The 15,196-nt window shown below is 41.0% G+C and overlaps 1 protein-coding gene across 1 annotated transcript; it reads left to right on the plus strand.

The window, feature by feature from the left end:
* The first annotated feature begins 1,257 nt into the window (after window positions 1–1,257).
* Window positions 1,258–3,886, plus strand: noxo1b (NADPH oxidase organizer 1b). Its single transcript, XM_061095463.1, has 8 exons — window positions 1,258–1,332; window positions 1,438–1,518; window positions 1,615–1,687; window positions 1,984–2,167; window positions 2,276–2,484; window positions 2,584–2,703; window positions 2,940–3,057; window positions 3,223–3,886. The coding sequence occupies exons 1-8, from the start codon at window positions 1,258–1,260 to the stop codon at window positions 3,884–3,886; spliced, it is 1,524 nt and encodes a 507-aa protein (XP_060951446.1).
* The last annotated feature ends 11,310 nt before the right edge of the window (window positions 3,887–15,196 follow it).

Genomic DNA, 15,196 nt, shown 5'->3' on the forward strand with positions numbered 1-15,196 from the left:
GGAATATTGCTGCCAGATGACAAGTGTAAAGTGATTGCACGTGCAAAGCAAGTTTTGGTTCAGGGAGTTATGGAGGCAGCACATACCAGAAAGTTATAACAGGAGAGGAGCAGATGATATTGTAATAAATTCTTGAGAGAATCAAAAAATGATCGTTTGCTTCAGAGAAAAAACTTCTATAACTTGTTTTAGTCCTAATTTTAAAACATTTGCCTTTTATATGCCATGTTGTATGATTCTAACATTCTGGAAACGTGACAGGTGATTAGCCTAGATAATGGTTGCAAAGAAAAGTGTAATTGGTGTGTTAATTACTGGTAGCTGTGGAATGAATAACGTTTGCACATGCACGTGCACATGCACCGTTTCCACTAAGCCGCACCTTTCCCTCTGTGTATTATCCGTTTCCTGCCCATGGGCGATTTTTCCCGACTCTGTACGTGGGCGTGGCTACCTGTTTGCCGCAATTCACGACAATGACAATTCACCTGCATACCTAACTCTTTATGCCTGATGTGCATAATCACACTATAATGGTGCTATTGCTCATGATGTCCAAATGGAATGACAAGCATATGTCAGTAGTTCTCGGATAGTGAATCCCTTGGCTACACTTCCGGGGAGTCCATAAAAAGTTTACGGAATCAATTTTTTTTTCTTGTGCCTTTACCTCCGCCAACAAGGTTATGTTTTACCCTTGGTGTTCAGCCTTGGTGAAAGTATGTAGTCTACTGAGTGCTGATCTATAAAGTAGCAAAAAATAGGCAAATTATTCCAAGCCTCACCAGCCTAAACCAACTCAACCATAACACCAGCAGAGACCACCTAAAGTAAGCAGCATATTAAAAGCTGGGCCATGCTGTTTCCTTTCCAGCAGTGAGGACATACTGGCTTGTATAAATCAAAAAAAACAGTGCCCTAGGCATTTCCAAAAATATTTTTTAATTTGCACATGTTGGCACATGATTTATTACAGTACTCCATTCATCTGGGACTTTTCCAGTTTTACTGCATTCCCTCTTACGGTCTGTGATGCTCACTGTGTGCATTCAATAGCACCACCCACTGTCATAGTACAGTTGCTGGTATAGGACACACCTTTTTGGATGCTGCAGACTTCAGGTGTTTTACAGCCTCCTCCTCCAGCCCCGCCCCCTCTCTCTGTAGCCTATATTAACTGCAGGAGGCTACAGGAGAACAGTAGTCCACTGAGAAAGAACTCTTCATTCTGCAAGCTGAGAAAAGAAGACTCTCACGATGACTGGGGATCAGCGCTTTGTAATTAGCGCCCGCATCATTGGAGCCGTCCACAGAGACACACCAAAACTCAAGGTGAGTTTTTAACTATAACAATATTAATAATGTATTTTATTTCAGCTGATAATTGGATAATGTATCTGTAACAATATAATGCAACTTTTTCCTTTGACTCCACAGATGTTCATGATATGTCTGCAGTGGTCTGATGGGGCTGAGGTGATAATCTACAGATCTTTCCAGGATTTCAAGAAATTTCATGTAAGAATAATCAATAAGTCAGAAGTAGTACGTCTTTTGTAGTATTAAACTATAAGTGTATTATATGAATATGTATTTATCTTTTATTACAAACAGAGGCAGCTGAAAAAGAGATTCCCTCACCTGAACCCTTTCCGGAAAAACGACAGAGTGATTCCCAAATTTCAAGGTAAGATTATTATTATTATTATAAAAAAATGTTTTTATTACAAGTATCTGCTGAGGCCTTATCGTCTCCTTCATCACCTCGCGGATCTAAATCTGCAATGATTTGTCCTTATAACATCCTGATGTGATGTGCCCATCTCTATTTTTGCTTCGAAAAAAAAGGATGCAAGGATTTAGAAAAGGCCTAGAAATAATATTTAGTTATTTAAAAGAGAATGATTATTTATACGGTTCTGATGCTCATCTCTCTGACAGCAAAATGCAATAATTTTGAACAATTTCTTCTCCTTTCTCCAGGAAAGGCCAGGAGGAACAGCCTGCAGCAGAAAAGTTCCAGGCGATCTATCCAGCGCATGAAGCTTTTGGAGAGCTACTGCGAGAAACTTCTTAAGTGCGACCAGACGGTGACTCAGAGCTCAGAGGTCACGCAGTTCTTCACTCCCAAAGACCAGGACCTGCAGCCGGACTTCACCAAGAACAGGTAGCTTGTGTTGCAGTGCAGCTTTCAAGTTCAGTTCAGTTGCATTTCAGGATCTCCTCCGATTACCAGATAGCAAATTGTTCTAAAGGTGACTCCTCTCTCACGCAGCGTCATGATCATGCTGTCTGATGATCTGCCTGATGAATCCGGTAGTGGAGGAGGGGTTTCCACCCGTCAGCCTGCAGGCAGTGTGAGCCACCCGTTGGTCACCCAGACGCACCGCTGCGTGGCCGCCTACGAGACGAAGGACACCAACAATCGTCCATTTAAGGTCGCTGTGGACGAGAAGCTGGACGTACTGATCAAAGACCCTGCCGGTGAGTGCTTGAACTGAAAATACATTTTAGTGAAGCACCTTATTATCCGGTATCAAACATTGTTTTCTGAACTGTGGGCTTCTACTTTTCTCTCTCCAGGCTGGTGGATGGTGGAAAACGAGGAGAAGCGCCTGGCCTGGTTTCCCGCTCCCTATCTGGAGCTATGGGAGGCAGAGGATGATGATGATGATGTCGACAACGCCCGATTCCAGTCTGGAGGTGAGATATTTTTGTGTGTAAATCACAATGGTAGGAGGCGTTGGTTACATACTGTACATAGCGTACAGTATCAGCCTAAGCCTATACTTATTTCCATTGCCTTTACATTGACACCTTCACATGCTTGACATATTCCCATGACAACTTGTTGTTGCAAAGAGCTGACAACTTGTGTGTTTATCCTCATTCATTAAAGACTGTGGCAGTTTTTCTCTAACTCATTTTTTGACTTTTAGGTTCCCTGTATTGTGCGGTGAGGAGTTACTCCACTAAGAAGGAGGATGAGGTGTCTGTGCCCCTGGGCTCCGTGGTGGAGGTCCTGGAGAAGTCTGACAATGGCTGGTGGCTCATCAGGTACCCCTGCGTTCTTGTCTGTCATTGCACTGCAAACAATTCACCATGACACACAGTGAAAAAAATGATAGAATATGTCAATGTCTTTATATTTTCAATCAATTCACTGACATTTTGATTAAGGGTTCATAATAAATTCTCTCTTTATTGCAATCCTCTGTCCAGATACAATGGCAAGGCAGGTTACATCCCCTCCATGTACCTGAGGCCATACAACAACCCACGTACTGGCCTTTTCAACTTACAGAGGAAGATGTATAGCTCTACTCTCAACCTGGCATCCAGCAGTGCGCCTCAGACCTCTTATTTACCCGTCACCGACCCAGAAAGGGATTCTGCAGATCAGTACAGAGGTGAGACCCCTGCGCCTGGGCGGTTCCACAAGTCCCAATCTCTGGACGTCCTCTCTGAGACCTGGTCGCAGCCACAGACGGAGAGGGACGGTCTGACCTCAGACGGGCGCGTGCGCAACATGAGCAACGCCAGCAACGAGTCCAGCCTGTCCGGCTTCTCATCGAGCAGCGGATCCAGCAACTCGGTCTTGGACAGCTCCACCAGCCGCCCTGCAGTCTCACGCCAGGCTAACGTCGGAGACAGCGGGCACAGTAGCCCTGACCTCAGCCTGTCTAATGGCCGCAGCTTCAGCATCGACTCCGAGGGCTCTGGATCAAGCGGGTCCAACGGCAGCGAGGGAGCTCCGAGGGTCCCGCCCAGACCCAAGACTGATGAGATCCTGACCCGCTGCACCACCATGACCCGTAAAGCAGCCCTGGCCTCCCAGAGGCAGCTCAGAATTCAGCCGCAGACCAATCCAAGCTGCAGTCGCTGACAGTTTACAAAACAACAGACTGATGTATCTATCTATTTCCTGTTTATTGAAACATTTGAGATTTTATTATGCATTCATGTAAAAACATTTAACTTTTGCAGCCACACACAACTCTCCATGGTTCTGTAAGTCAAATGTGCAGCATTGTTTGCACATTTATTCTAAATCCTTGGAGATATATGACTAATGTATTTGCCTAATGTAGCTTCAATGAAGCACTGTAAGGAGCAAGTAAAAACAAATTGTTGTATTGTATAATATTACAATATTTCCTCTAGCTTTAAGCTTGAATCAAACAAAAATCAAGCAATGTGATGAAGTTGAGGAGATTACGTATTTACACATTATATTGTTTACCTTTTTTCTCTTTACTAAAACAGAAAATATATCGTTTACCTTTTATTTGAGGTATCATTCCTAGCAATACCTTACATTTTTAACTAAACATTAAAAGTTGATACACTGCTTATGAATACTTTCTGCTGACGGACTTGAGGCATGCCGCAGAGCAGCCTTGTGAACTGCAATTGTGAACATATCGCGTTTGACAAGTTATTTTGATCAACTTCCATAAGTGCCGGGTGTGGTGAAGGAGCTGTGCAGTTACGTGCTTCATTAAGCTTGTCAGACTTCACAGTTCATTCTCATTACATGTATGTCTAACACTAACAGATCAATAAAGTCTTATTTGCATAAAAATGTATTCAAGTGTATTTTTTGAATTTAGAATGCTGGATGCTGACTTTCAGTTATTTCATGCATCCATTATTTATACAGCTCATTCTTTGACGATCGACAACCAACAGTCATTCAGACTCACATCCTATGAGCAATATAAAGTCTCCATTCAACGTAAGCTGAATGTGTTTGGACTGTGGGAGGAAACCCATACAAACATGCAAACTCCAAAACACTGTTGCAGTGAGGTGACACTACAGCTGTGGATCAGGATAGATGAATACATTGCATTTACCATTCACCACAAATCAGTGCACCACTCTGCTGCCAGTTCAGTTTTTTCTGATATACCTATAAGATGGTGGACAGTCAGAGAGACAGCAGCACCATTATGTTTCTAAAAGGGTCTAAATTTAAAATGTAACAGATCCTTGTGGTAACAAGTGAGTTTTCATTTCTGGTCACTTTCCTGCGTGTTGCTATTTGGAAACAAAAATATTATTCTTGGGGATAATAATATCCTTTTTTTAAAGGCATCCATGGAAACTGAATTCAAATAGTCCTTTAAAAAAGGTGAGATTTTACTGAGGCTTTAGTCAAATATAAACAGATTCACCCTGGTATAATAGTTTGTATTTGTGGGAAAACATGTCAGATGGGGAACAGGCAGGGCCTGATGCTGTATCAAAGACAACATATTATTGTGAGCAGCCATATTAGAGTTGGATGGCAAAACATGAAATAAATGCATAAGAGGGCCGATGCATGCCTTGTTAGGATGTATATTCTCCACTTTGTACCTTTTTATACCATTTTATCGTGATGCCATTTATACTGTATGATGAAGAATCCTTGGTTACTCAAAATAAACTGTAGATATTGTAGCTTGTGTCAATGATCTTATCGGTTGATAAAGTGAAGGCCCTGATACAATGTTTGACGCCATTTTCTGACCTCACAGCAACGCCATGATGATGTCAAATAATCATTAACTATTTTTCAATATATATAAGCTTTGGGACGTGCATATCTATAGCCCTATAGTAATCAGTGACAGCATTTTCTTACTTCTTCATTCTTAATCCTTTGAGATGCACTCACACACACACACACACACTCACACACACACACACACACACAAACGTACACTAACACACCGACACACCAACAAAAGTGAAAACAATATATTGCGTGCAGGTAATGACAGGATGAAAAACAACTTGTCAGAGGAGCTGTCATTCACAAGCAATGGCACTTGATCTCCACTTACAGGAGGTAATTCTATCCTGTGAACGTTAGAAATATCACATGGTCAAAATACTTTGATGTAACAGAGTATGTTCCTGTCATCATATGTGTTTATGATTCACTGAGAGGTCAATGTGAAAGCAGCATGTTTTTTTTTCAACTTCTGTTAATTTCGAATATTACATGGATAATTCACAGAGTCACCATTTGAAATACATCCTCCAGTACTGTACTCCGGTAATTCCAATTCTGGCCAATTCCAGAAAGTCCCAGCTTACCTTAAGCATCACGCACAGGAGCGCACGTACACACACACACAAACACACACCCACACACACTCACAAACGGGAAAACAATATTCTGCGTGACGGTAATGACAGGATGAAAAACAACTTGTCAGAGGAGCTGTCATTCACAAGCAATGACGCTTGATCTCCACTTACAGGAGGTAATTCTATCCTGTGAAAGTTAGAAATATCACATGGTCAAAATATTTATCATATGTGTTTAGGATTCAAGGAGAGGTCAATGTGAAAGCAGCATGTTTTTAGTTTTTTTTCAACTTCTGTTTATTGGAATTTTACATGGATAATTCACAGTCAACATTTGAAATACATCCTACATAACTCCCGTCCCATGTGCCCTCCCCCCACCCCAACCCAGCATCCCCTTGACAGACACACCACCAAATATTTAAATAAACGTCTGTATACAATGTTGAGTAAGAGGGTAATAACAGGTTCAGGTTCAATCATCATGCCGTAGCTGTCACTCAGCGATGCAAAGATTTTCTCCCGATATGTTTGGAGGCTCGAGCGAACCTGTGTAGCCAGGTTGCAGACACACACACACACAAACACACACACACACAGCTGTGTTCCACGACAAAGAGGAAGTTACATTGATTTTATATTTCAAATTTATTATTTCATAATTATCATGACAGATTAAATGACGATACAGGGATTTGCTTTTTTTCACCATATTAAAGAATCCTCTTTAATTTGTATGGGGGATTTAGGCCCCCACAACAAGAGTCAAACCTACACCACACTGAGTCAGTTGAAAAAGTTTAGCAGCAGATGCAATTACAGATACTGCAGTATTACCATTTCCTGGTCTTCTCATGTAACACATATACACAACACAGTGACAGAGGTTCACAGTGTAATGTGTGATGTGTGTGTACTCCAGTAATTCCAATTCTGGCCAATTCCAGAAAGTCCCAGCTTACCTTATGCATTACACACAGAAGCGCACGTACGCACACTTAAAGACACCCACACAAACCCCACTTACACGAACACACCGGGTTGTAAATAGTGTGGCATTTCCCTAACCATTATCCTTTCCCATCAGCAACACCGTTCTGACCAATGATTCACCTCAGAGTTCCTTGTCGAGTCTATAAAAGCAATAAATCCTTTCTTTGATGTGATGACCATCCCTTCTAAAGTAAATACTGACTTACTGATATTCTTAAATGTGACCCAGTTTTTCTAGATACTGAGCAATATTGTCACACATTAACTTGGAAGACAAATGATGGTTTGAAGTGACAGGCAGTTAATCAACTCAATTTGCACACTAGTTATCAGCCGAGTGATAAAAGCAGGGAAAGCCCGAAGAACCTTGAGCAGAAGGTGAATCACACAGTTCTGCTCCGAGGGAGGAGAAGCAGCAAAAACCTCCATTTAACTTATTATCAGTTATTACTCATCATGAACCCTGAGAAATAAGTTAAAGCAAAATCCACTAATCTGAAACTTGCTCAGACACCTTACGTTAGTAAACATGGCAAAAATGGTAAAGTTGTGAATCAAATGGACTCTGCTTGTGAACATGGTTAACAAGACCCAATGTGAAGGCAGCAAAAAAAACACCCAGCAACTGAAACAGGTGGATTTGTCAAAGGATGTCTAACGTTTGACTCACAGCTTCCACAACTGTTTCCACACACTAGTTGTTTCCCATTACAGGGGCTGCAACCTGCGGAGGCTGCATTTGAAGACCGATTGCGTCAAAACTGCGCAACTGGACTGTCCCGTTTTCGAAAGGCTCCTTCAAATGCATCCTTCCACTCACAAGCAATGAAGAACCCAACGGGTGGATGCTTTTCTGGTCCACCCATCCCACGATCCATTGTGCACCACTGACAAAGCTAAGGAGCAAGCTATCGAGGTGGCCGAGCTGCAGCAAGTGCAAAGTAGCTCATGCGATGGAAAAAGCCGGTGGAGCAAGTAGGAAATGCTTTGAGATCATCCCATTTGCGAACTTGGAGGTTTTTATTGGCCTGATCAAGCCTCAGCTGCTTTGGCTGCTGTCAACAGGGATTATGTCTGACTAACGTGAAGCACGAGAAGAAGCTTGAGAAGAGTCGTCGGGCGTTTTCACACCTGAAAGTCCAGCCCATCAGATTAGTTTTGGTTTCAACAGACTGTAAATTACATTTGTACGTCCTGATTCATCCATGCTTGACATGAATTGGTTTCTAGATTGGTATCGGTTTGACACTGGTGTGCTACCAATTCGCTGGGTAGTAGCGTTTTTTTGTTTGAATGGAGAAAACGAATGAACCAGTTAATTTAGTTCATTTCATTGCCGATAAATATCATTATGGTATTACAACCGGGATCGCCAACTCCAGTTTGAATGCACCAAATTAACATCTTTGTGTTTCAAACATTATGTCGTCGGAGGCAAATCACTTCCTTTTCTTCTGCAATTTTACAAATTTTAAAATAGAATGTCAGAATTTCCCTTTTCTGTATTAAATCAGTATTTTCACACGGCCAACGTTACCAACGTTCGCAACAGTTCCCACTATGAACAAGCACTTGTCAACAGCAGTGAGGAATAACTCCGGAACCAGAAGAAGAGGAGAAAAGAGAAAGAGAAGGGGAAGAGTCCAGGAACAATTGTGTCATTCTTGTATTTAAGCATTAACAGACTGGTTTTACATTGAGAACAAAGACAACAGGCGTTTTCAGACATAACTTTGAGGTAAAAGCCGGACGATTGGCTACATAGTCTACCCAGAGTTTGCCAACGCATTATCTTGATGTTGACAGGGTGTCGGCCTCGTGACCTACACAGTGACCTGGTTCCACAAGAGGAGCTGATGGCTAAACCTCCCATTCGACTCTAGGCACTGCAAGTAAAACTGCACTTTGGTCTAATACAGTGCTAGAAGCTCTTTGGGGATATAATGGGACTTGGCCTTTAAGGGCTTTGTATGCAAGTAGAAGGATTTAAAACTGGATTTTACAGGGAGCCAAAGCGGAGAAACTAATGATAGATTAACAATGGCATAAGACTGGAGATGAAAAGTCAGGAGATTACCAAAGTAAGTACCTTCAAAGTAAGTAGCTATAGGTGCTTGCTATAGCTGGGGAAATGAAATGAAAAAAGGGAGAGAAAATAGAGAAAGGCCAAATTTGAGTATAAGTTAAATATTACCCATGACTCAGATTCTTTGAATTCCCCTTTATGAATAATTGTTTAGATCACAAAATATCCCCTTATTATATTTAACCTACACAAAAACAGGGAGAAACCGCAAAACTCAACACAGAAAGACCCCAGCCGAACCAGGTTTTAAACCAGCAACCTTCTTGCTATGAGGCATGTGATGGAAAAATTAACTAAGTAGGCTATGTGTAAAACCTATGTTGTAGTTGGAAAGTAAATTTTTTTAGCTCTGTCTAAAGGCTTTTATGACCTTTCTACATACATATTCAAACTGTTCAAATAGTTTATGACCTGGACTGTTTTAATGGCCTGAACTGTGTATGACCTGAAAACTGTTAGACCCTTTAGTCTTCCCAAAGAACTGAATGTATGTCTCCAAAGGAAACACATGTAAATCAGTTGTCTGTGTTTAGATAGCTCTCTCCATGCGCCTGCAGAACCAGTCTGGATTGGCTGAGAGAGATAAGATCATTGTATTTGACTGTCCTGCATCTTCACTCTGAATTACTTGCGGTTTCCCTGTGTTGATCTTTTCTGCAGAAAGCCCCTTATAAAATACACGTAGATAACTTTGGTGTTTCCAGCCTCTTGTATCTCCAGATTTCCATCACAGGCAACAGTGCTACCACGCCATGTGCTGCCCCACAAATATATATAAAAGAAAATTCTTCTCTCCAAGGCTTCTCCTAACACAGCCTCATGCCTGAAGAAGAGTCTTTCTCCAGTGTGACCGCGGGCCGCAAGGATGAGCTGCACCAAACAGTCCAAAATGTTGCTGACGGTAATTCAGAGCGATGCAACACCATCATGAGCGCACGAAATCTCCCTGTTCTCCCCCATCAGCGCTGATTGGTGTGAGTCTGAAACTGAAGCCCCCCAGCTGCAGAGTGTGGGGGGAGAGTAAAAACTGTCTTAATGTGCAAAGACGGGATTAAGAGTGGGACAGAAGGACAGTGCAAACTGGTGACATCCAACCTTTGTGTGGATCAACAGTATGTGTTGACTTCACTATCAAATAACTGATACAACTTCAATTCACTTCAATAAGGGGCTTTTTTGTCATGCATTTTGTCTTATTTAATCATATGGGTTAGTTAGGGATATGTTCTCCTCAGTGTCCTTCATATTTTGAAACCCTGTCATCTAATAGTTGTGTGTCTTTCTTAATTATTAACAGACACATGCTACTGACAAACATTATCACTCAAGAGTTAACTTGTGAACTTGTCAGCTATTTTTAGATTTACTCCGTGTTAGATCATGTCAACGTCACCCTTTCTATTTTCAGTCGACTAATCTTATGACATTTTAGCTTCATCCCAGTCAAAGAAAGATATTTCAGTTTCGTTTTCATTGTGGCCATGAGCTTAGAGACATATCAACATTCATCATAAAGCATAACATACTTATATAGGTCAGTCAGACAACTCAAGTTCAAACATTTATTGCAGCGGTAGAACAGGTTTAGTGTTTGGCGTCTAGGCTCCAACTTAATCACTCCCCCATATGATGACACCGGAATGATGGGAGTGATGAGCAAATACTTGAAACCTCCGTCGCAGCCTACAGGTGGATGGTGGGGTGGTGGAGGGGCTGAAGCAACTGGTAGCAATACTGCGGCAGCAGTGCGAGCAAAGGGGATGATGGGAAATGTCTCTCTGCTTAAATAGACCACCTGATAAGGTGGGTGTGTATTATAGATGGTTGTGGAGAGTGAGGTATGTCACCTGATTGGAGCAGCGCAGCTCGAGTTGGCTGCCTGAACTAGCTCGCAGGCGTCGTTCCATTTCAGTCAATTCAACTGAAAAGTAATATATGATTCAAGTAACAGTGTTTTCCTGCTATTTTGGATTTTAAAATCTTTTAAACTGTTTCTGAAATCAAAACACAAGATTCAATCTCCCATTATATCCCTTTTATTGAGTCCCTACATAACCCATTTCAATATGCAAGTCAGTACTGCCTCCCCACATTGGATTTGTGAGGTTTATATCACTATAATCTTAATGTGTAACCAATTCACCTCAGATTCAACTTTGCCTTTGTTTCTCTTACCTGAAGTGCCCTGTGCATGTCCTTCCGCTTTGGTAATGCTCAGTTCACACAGTAGACAATTTACTCTGATATCATCTCAGGGTGAGATGCTCAGATACAGTTATTAAATGATAATGTTGTGCCACTATGGTCCAGGTGCTTCCCAACTGATCAGCTAATAAAGAGACAATGGACAGTAAAACTCTGGAGGCTCCTGTCAACGCGTTTCAACACTAAATAGCCTGGATGTAATGGGTTTTGGTCAGAAACTGTACAAAGCAACAGTCACATCACAGCATGTGCAGTTTAAAATGAATGTGGCATTAGAGGAAGGGTGGGATCTCAACATCTGCTCGTCCACAAACATTCAGTATGTAGAGTATGTTGACTTCACTATCAAATGACGGATACAACTTCAATTCACCTCAAAAAGGCGTTTTTTTCATGCATTTTGTCTGATTTAATCATATGGGTTAGTTAGGGATATGTTCTCCTCAGTGTCCTTCATATTTTGAAACCCTGTCATCTAATAGTTGTGTGTCTTTCTTAATTATTAACAGACACATGCTACTGACAAACATAATCACTCAAGAGTTAACTTATGAACTTGTCAGCTATTTTTAGATTTACTCCGTGTTAGATCATGTCAACGTCACCCTTTCTATTTTCAGTCGACTAATCTTATGACATTTTAGCTTCATCCCAGTCAAAGAAAGATATTTCAGTTTCGTTTTCATTATGGCCATGAGCTTAGAGACATATCAAAATTTATCATAAAGCATAACATACTTATATAGGTCAGTCAGACAACTCAAGTTCAAACATTTATTGCAGCGGTAGAACAGGTTTAGTGTTTGGCGTCTAGGCTCCAACTTAATCACTCCCCCATATGATTACACCGGAATGATGGGAGTGATGAGCAAATACTTGAAACCCCTGTTGCAGTCTACAGGTGGATGCTGGGGTGGTGGAGGGGCTGAAGCAACTGGTAGCAATACTGCGGCGGCAGTGCGAGCAAAGGGGATGATGGGAAATGTCTCTCTGCTTAAATAGACCACCTGATAAGGTGGGTGTGTATTATAGATGGTTGTGGAGAGTGAGGTATGTCACCTGATTGGAGCAGCGCAGCTCGAGTTGGCTGCCTGAACTAGCTCGCAGGTGTCGTTCCATTTCAGTCAATTCAACTGAAAAGTAATATATGATTCAAGTAACAGTGTTTTCCTGCTATTTTGGATTTTAAAATCTTTTAAACTGTTTCTGAAATCAAAACACAAGATTCAATCTCCCATTATATCCCTTTTATTGAGTCCCTACATAACCCATTTCAATATGCAAGTCAGTACTGCCTCCCCACATTGGATTTGTGAGGTTTATATCACTATAATCTTAATGTGTAACCAATTCACCTCAGATTCAACTTTGCCTTTGTTTCTCTTACCTGAAGTGCCCTGTGCATGTCCTTCCGCTTTGGTAATGCTCAGTTCACACAGTAGACAATTTACTCTGATATCATCTCAGGGTGAGATGCTCAGATACAGTTATTAAATGATAATGTTGTGCCACTGTGGTCCAGGTGCTTCCCAACTGATCAGCTAATAAAGAAACAATGGACAGTAAAACTCTGGAGGCTCCTGTCAACGCGTGACATCACTAAATAGCCTGGATGTAATGTGTTTTGGTCAGAAACTGTACAAAGCAACAGTCACATCACAGCATGTGCAGTTTAAAATGAATGTGGCATTAGAGGAAGGGTGGGATCTCAACATCTGCTCATTCACATGGCAAGTTTGAAAATTACGAGTTAAGCGTGTAAACGATCGAAGGGCGGACAGAATTTTTTTATTTGATTCACACTGACAGGTAATTAAACTTGTGTCAGACACGCACTATGGAACAAATGTCTCAGTCGGGCGTGTTCACAACAACAGAAGATGTCCTGACAATTCAGGTGAAGGGTGGCCCTGTGTGTAGGCGGCAGGACATGAGAAACACTTTTCACAGCGGAGGTCATGTGGTTCATACCCATTTACATAACTGAATTATTCTACTCTTTCTCACAGGAGCTCAGTCTGACTTTTTTTTGGTACGGTTCACAGGGGGAAACTTCCCGGCAAATATCCACAGCAAGTTCAAGACATTTGCGTCACAGCTTCAATTGAGAATTTTGGAAAAAACTTCTGAAGTTTACATTCAAAGTGTGAACTCAATTTGACAAATAATTTCTTAATCGTTCAAATTTTGGTTGTTCTATCTACATAGAAGATTTGCTATGCTCGACTGTGCAGAGCTTTAAAACACGGCTCTGTTCAGAGTTGATCCTATTGTTCATGTTTTCATAAAAGATTTCAGAATGTTGATTATTTCCACTGTGGAATCATTATATTCACTGAAGGAGGGAGATAGCATCTCACGAACGGTCTATCAAACATAGGCCGAGGGCCCTGAGTAATGAACCAAACCGCAAATAACTCGACTGTTCCATGAACACTCGCGTCACATCACACACTCACACACACCCTCCCACACACTGTCGCATTTCTTTCCCGTGCCGTTTCATATTATTTGCAACAGGAATTATGTACAAGCTGTTTTTCTGTCCTCATTTTGTCAAACTATTCATTTGAAGCTTTAACATCTGCTCCTCCCTTAATCAGTCAATGTTTGTTGTGATTATATATTAATCGCTGCATTTTCATCACTTTGCTCCTCTTTTTTTTACATCATGCTGAAACTAATTCTGTTCAGGCTGAACCTTATTTAATATTCTACTTTCAGAGGCTTCTAGGTGTCAAGGCTCAAGCACTTGCCACATTTATCTTCTGCTCTTGCTGCTGAGATTCAGAGATTTTTATTTAATGACTTTTGTGTTTCCTGCCCAAAGTGCAAAGAAAATCCTTCACCTCGACTGATGGACAACAGAGATTTGATCTTCACCAGAAAGGTTGTAAATTCATAACAGCTACAAATTGTATTAATAGTATTCAGGTGAATAGTTGAGATCAAGTCACTTCTTGTGCAGTTTTGCTTGAAATCATGGAGTCTGCTCGTGGGCTGCAGAAGCTCCTCAAACCAGCCCATAGGGGGCAGTCAGTGCTGATGTTTATGCTGATATTTAAATTTACATTATAGTTATTGCTAAGCCAACAATTAAGAATATGACCAAGGCTCAGAATCCATTAACTGAAGCAGTAGGAATAATTCTAAACATTTCACATGATGTTATTCAACAGATTCATTCTTTTTATTGGCATTTATCAAATTTTAAACCAACACCAGCATAAATCTGACTGATTTTATTTTCAACCACCAAGCATCTTTATTGTCTGCACGTCGTATACTTAGGCAGGATCGTCTCACATCACTAAATCTTATTCTGGTTGAAGTTGCATGCGTTCTTGCAGAAAAACACAAAGATATTGTTGGGGGGTAATGATAGGTTAGAATCAGATTCATTATCTCGGCTGACTCAGTTGAAGTTAGATTACGAGGTGATGAATGACATACTGTTCAAACTTCAGCTGGCACTTAGGAGCATTCTTTGAGACAATAGAAAGGAGATGGAAATCAAATTCTCAGTGAAACTTGTTTGGTTCACCAACGTTTTATTTTTGCTATTTTTAGTCAAGTCTTTATATAAACTCATTTGAAGGTATGATTTCTATATGCGCTGCCTTGTCAGGGTTGTAATATCATGTGGAAGAATAGAGCTGACGAAGTGTTTCAAAACCTTTTATTTAATAAAGTCCACCATTATTTATCCAAAGTGACATAAGTTGTAAACATCAAAGCAGCAAATAAATATATATATATATAAATATATACTGTACAAACAAATTCCAGTTACAGCGCAAAACATCAGACCTTTAGAATCTCCTGTCA

The sequence above is a fragment of the Limanda limanda genome, chromosome 21, assembly GCF_963576545.1.
Source record: "Limanda limanda chromosome 21, fLimLim1.1, whole genome shotgun sequence".
In the NCBI taxonomy this organism is placed as follows: domain Eukaryota; kingdom Metazoa; phylum Chordata; class Actinopteri; order Pleuronectiformes; family Pleuronectidae; genus Limanda; species Limanda limanda.

Excerpts from the sequence above, each read along its gene's own strand:
- noxo1b (XM_061095463.1), top strand. The coding sequence starts at position 1,258 with ATGACTGGGGATCAGCGCTTTGTAATTAGCGCCCGCATCATTGGAGCC. Across the intron at positions 1,333-1,437 it reads GAGACACACCAAAACTCAAG|ATGTTCATGATATGTCTGCA; the intron begins GTGAGTTTTTAA and ends TTGACTCCACAG. Across the intron at positions 2,168-2,275 it reads CCGGACTTCACCAAGAACAG|CGTCATGATCATGCTGTCTG; the intron begins GTAGCTTGTGTT and ends TCTCTCACGCAG.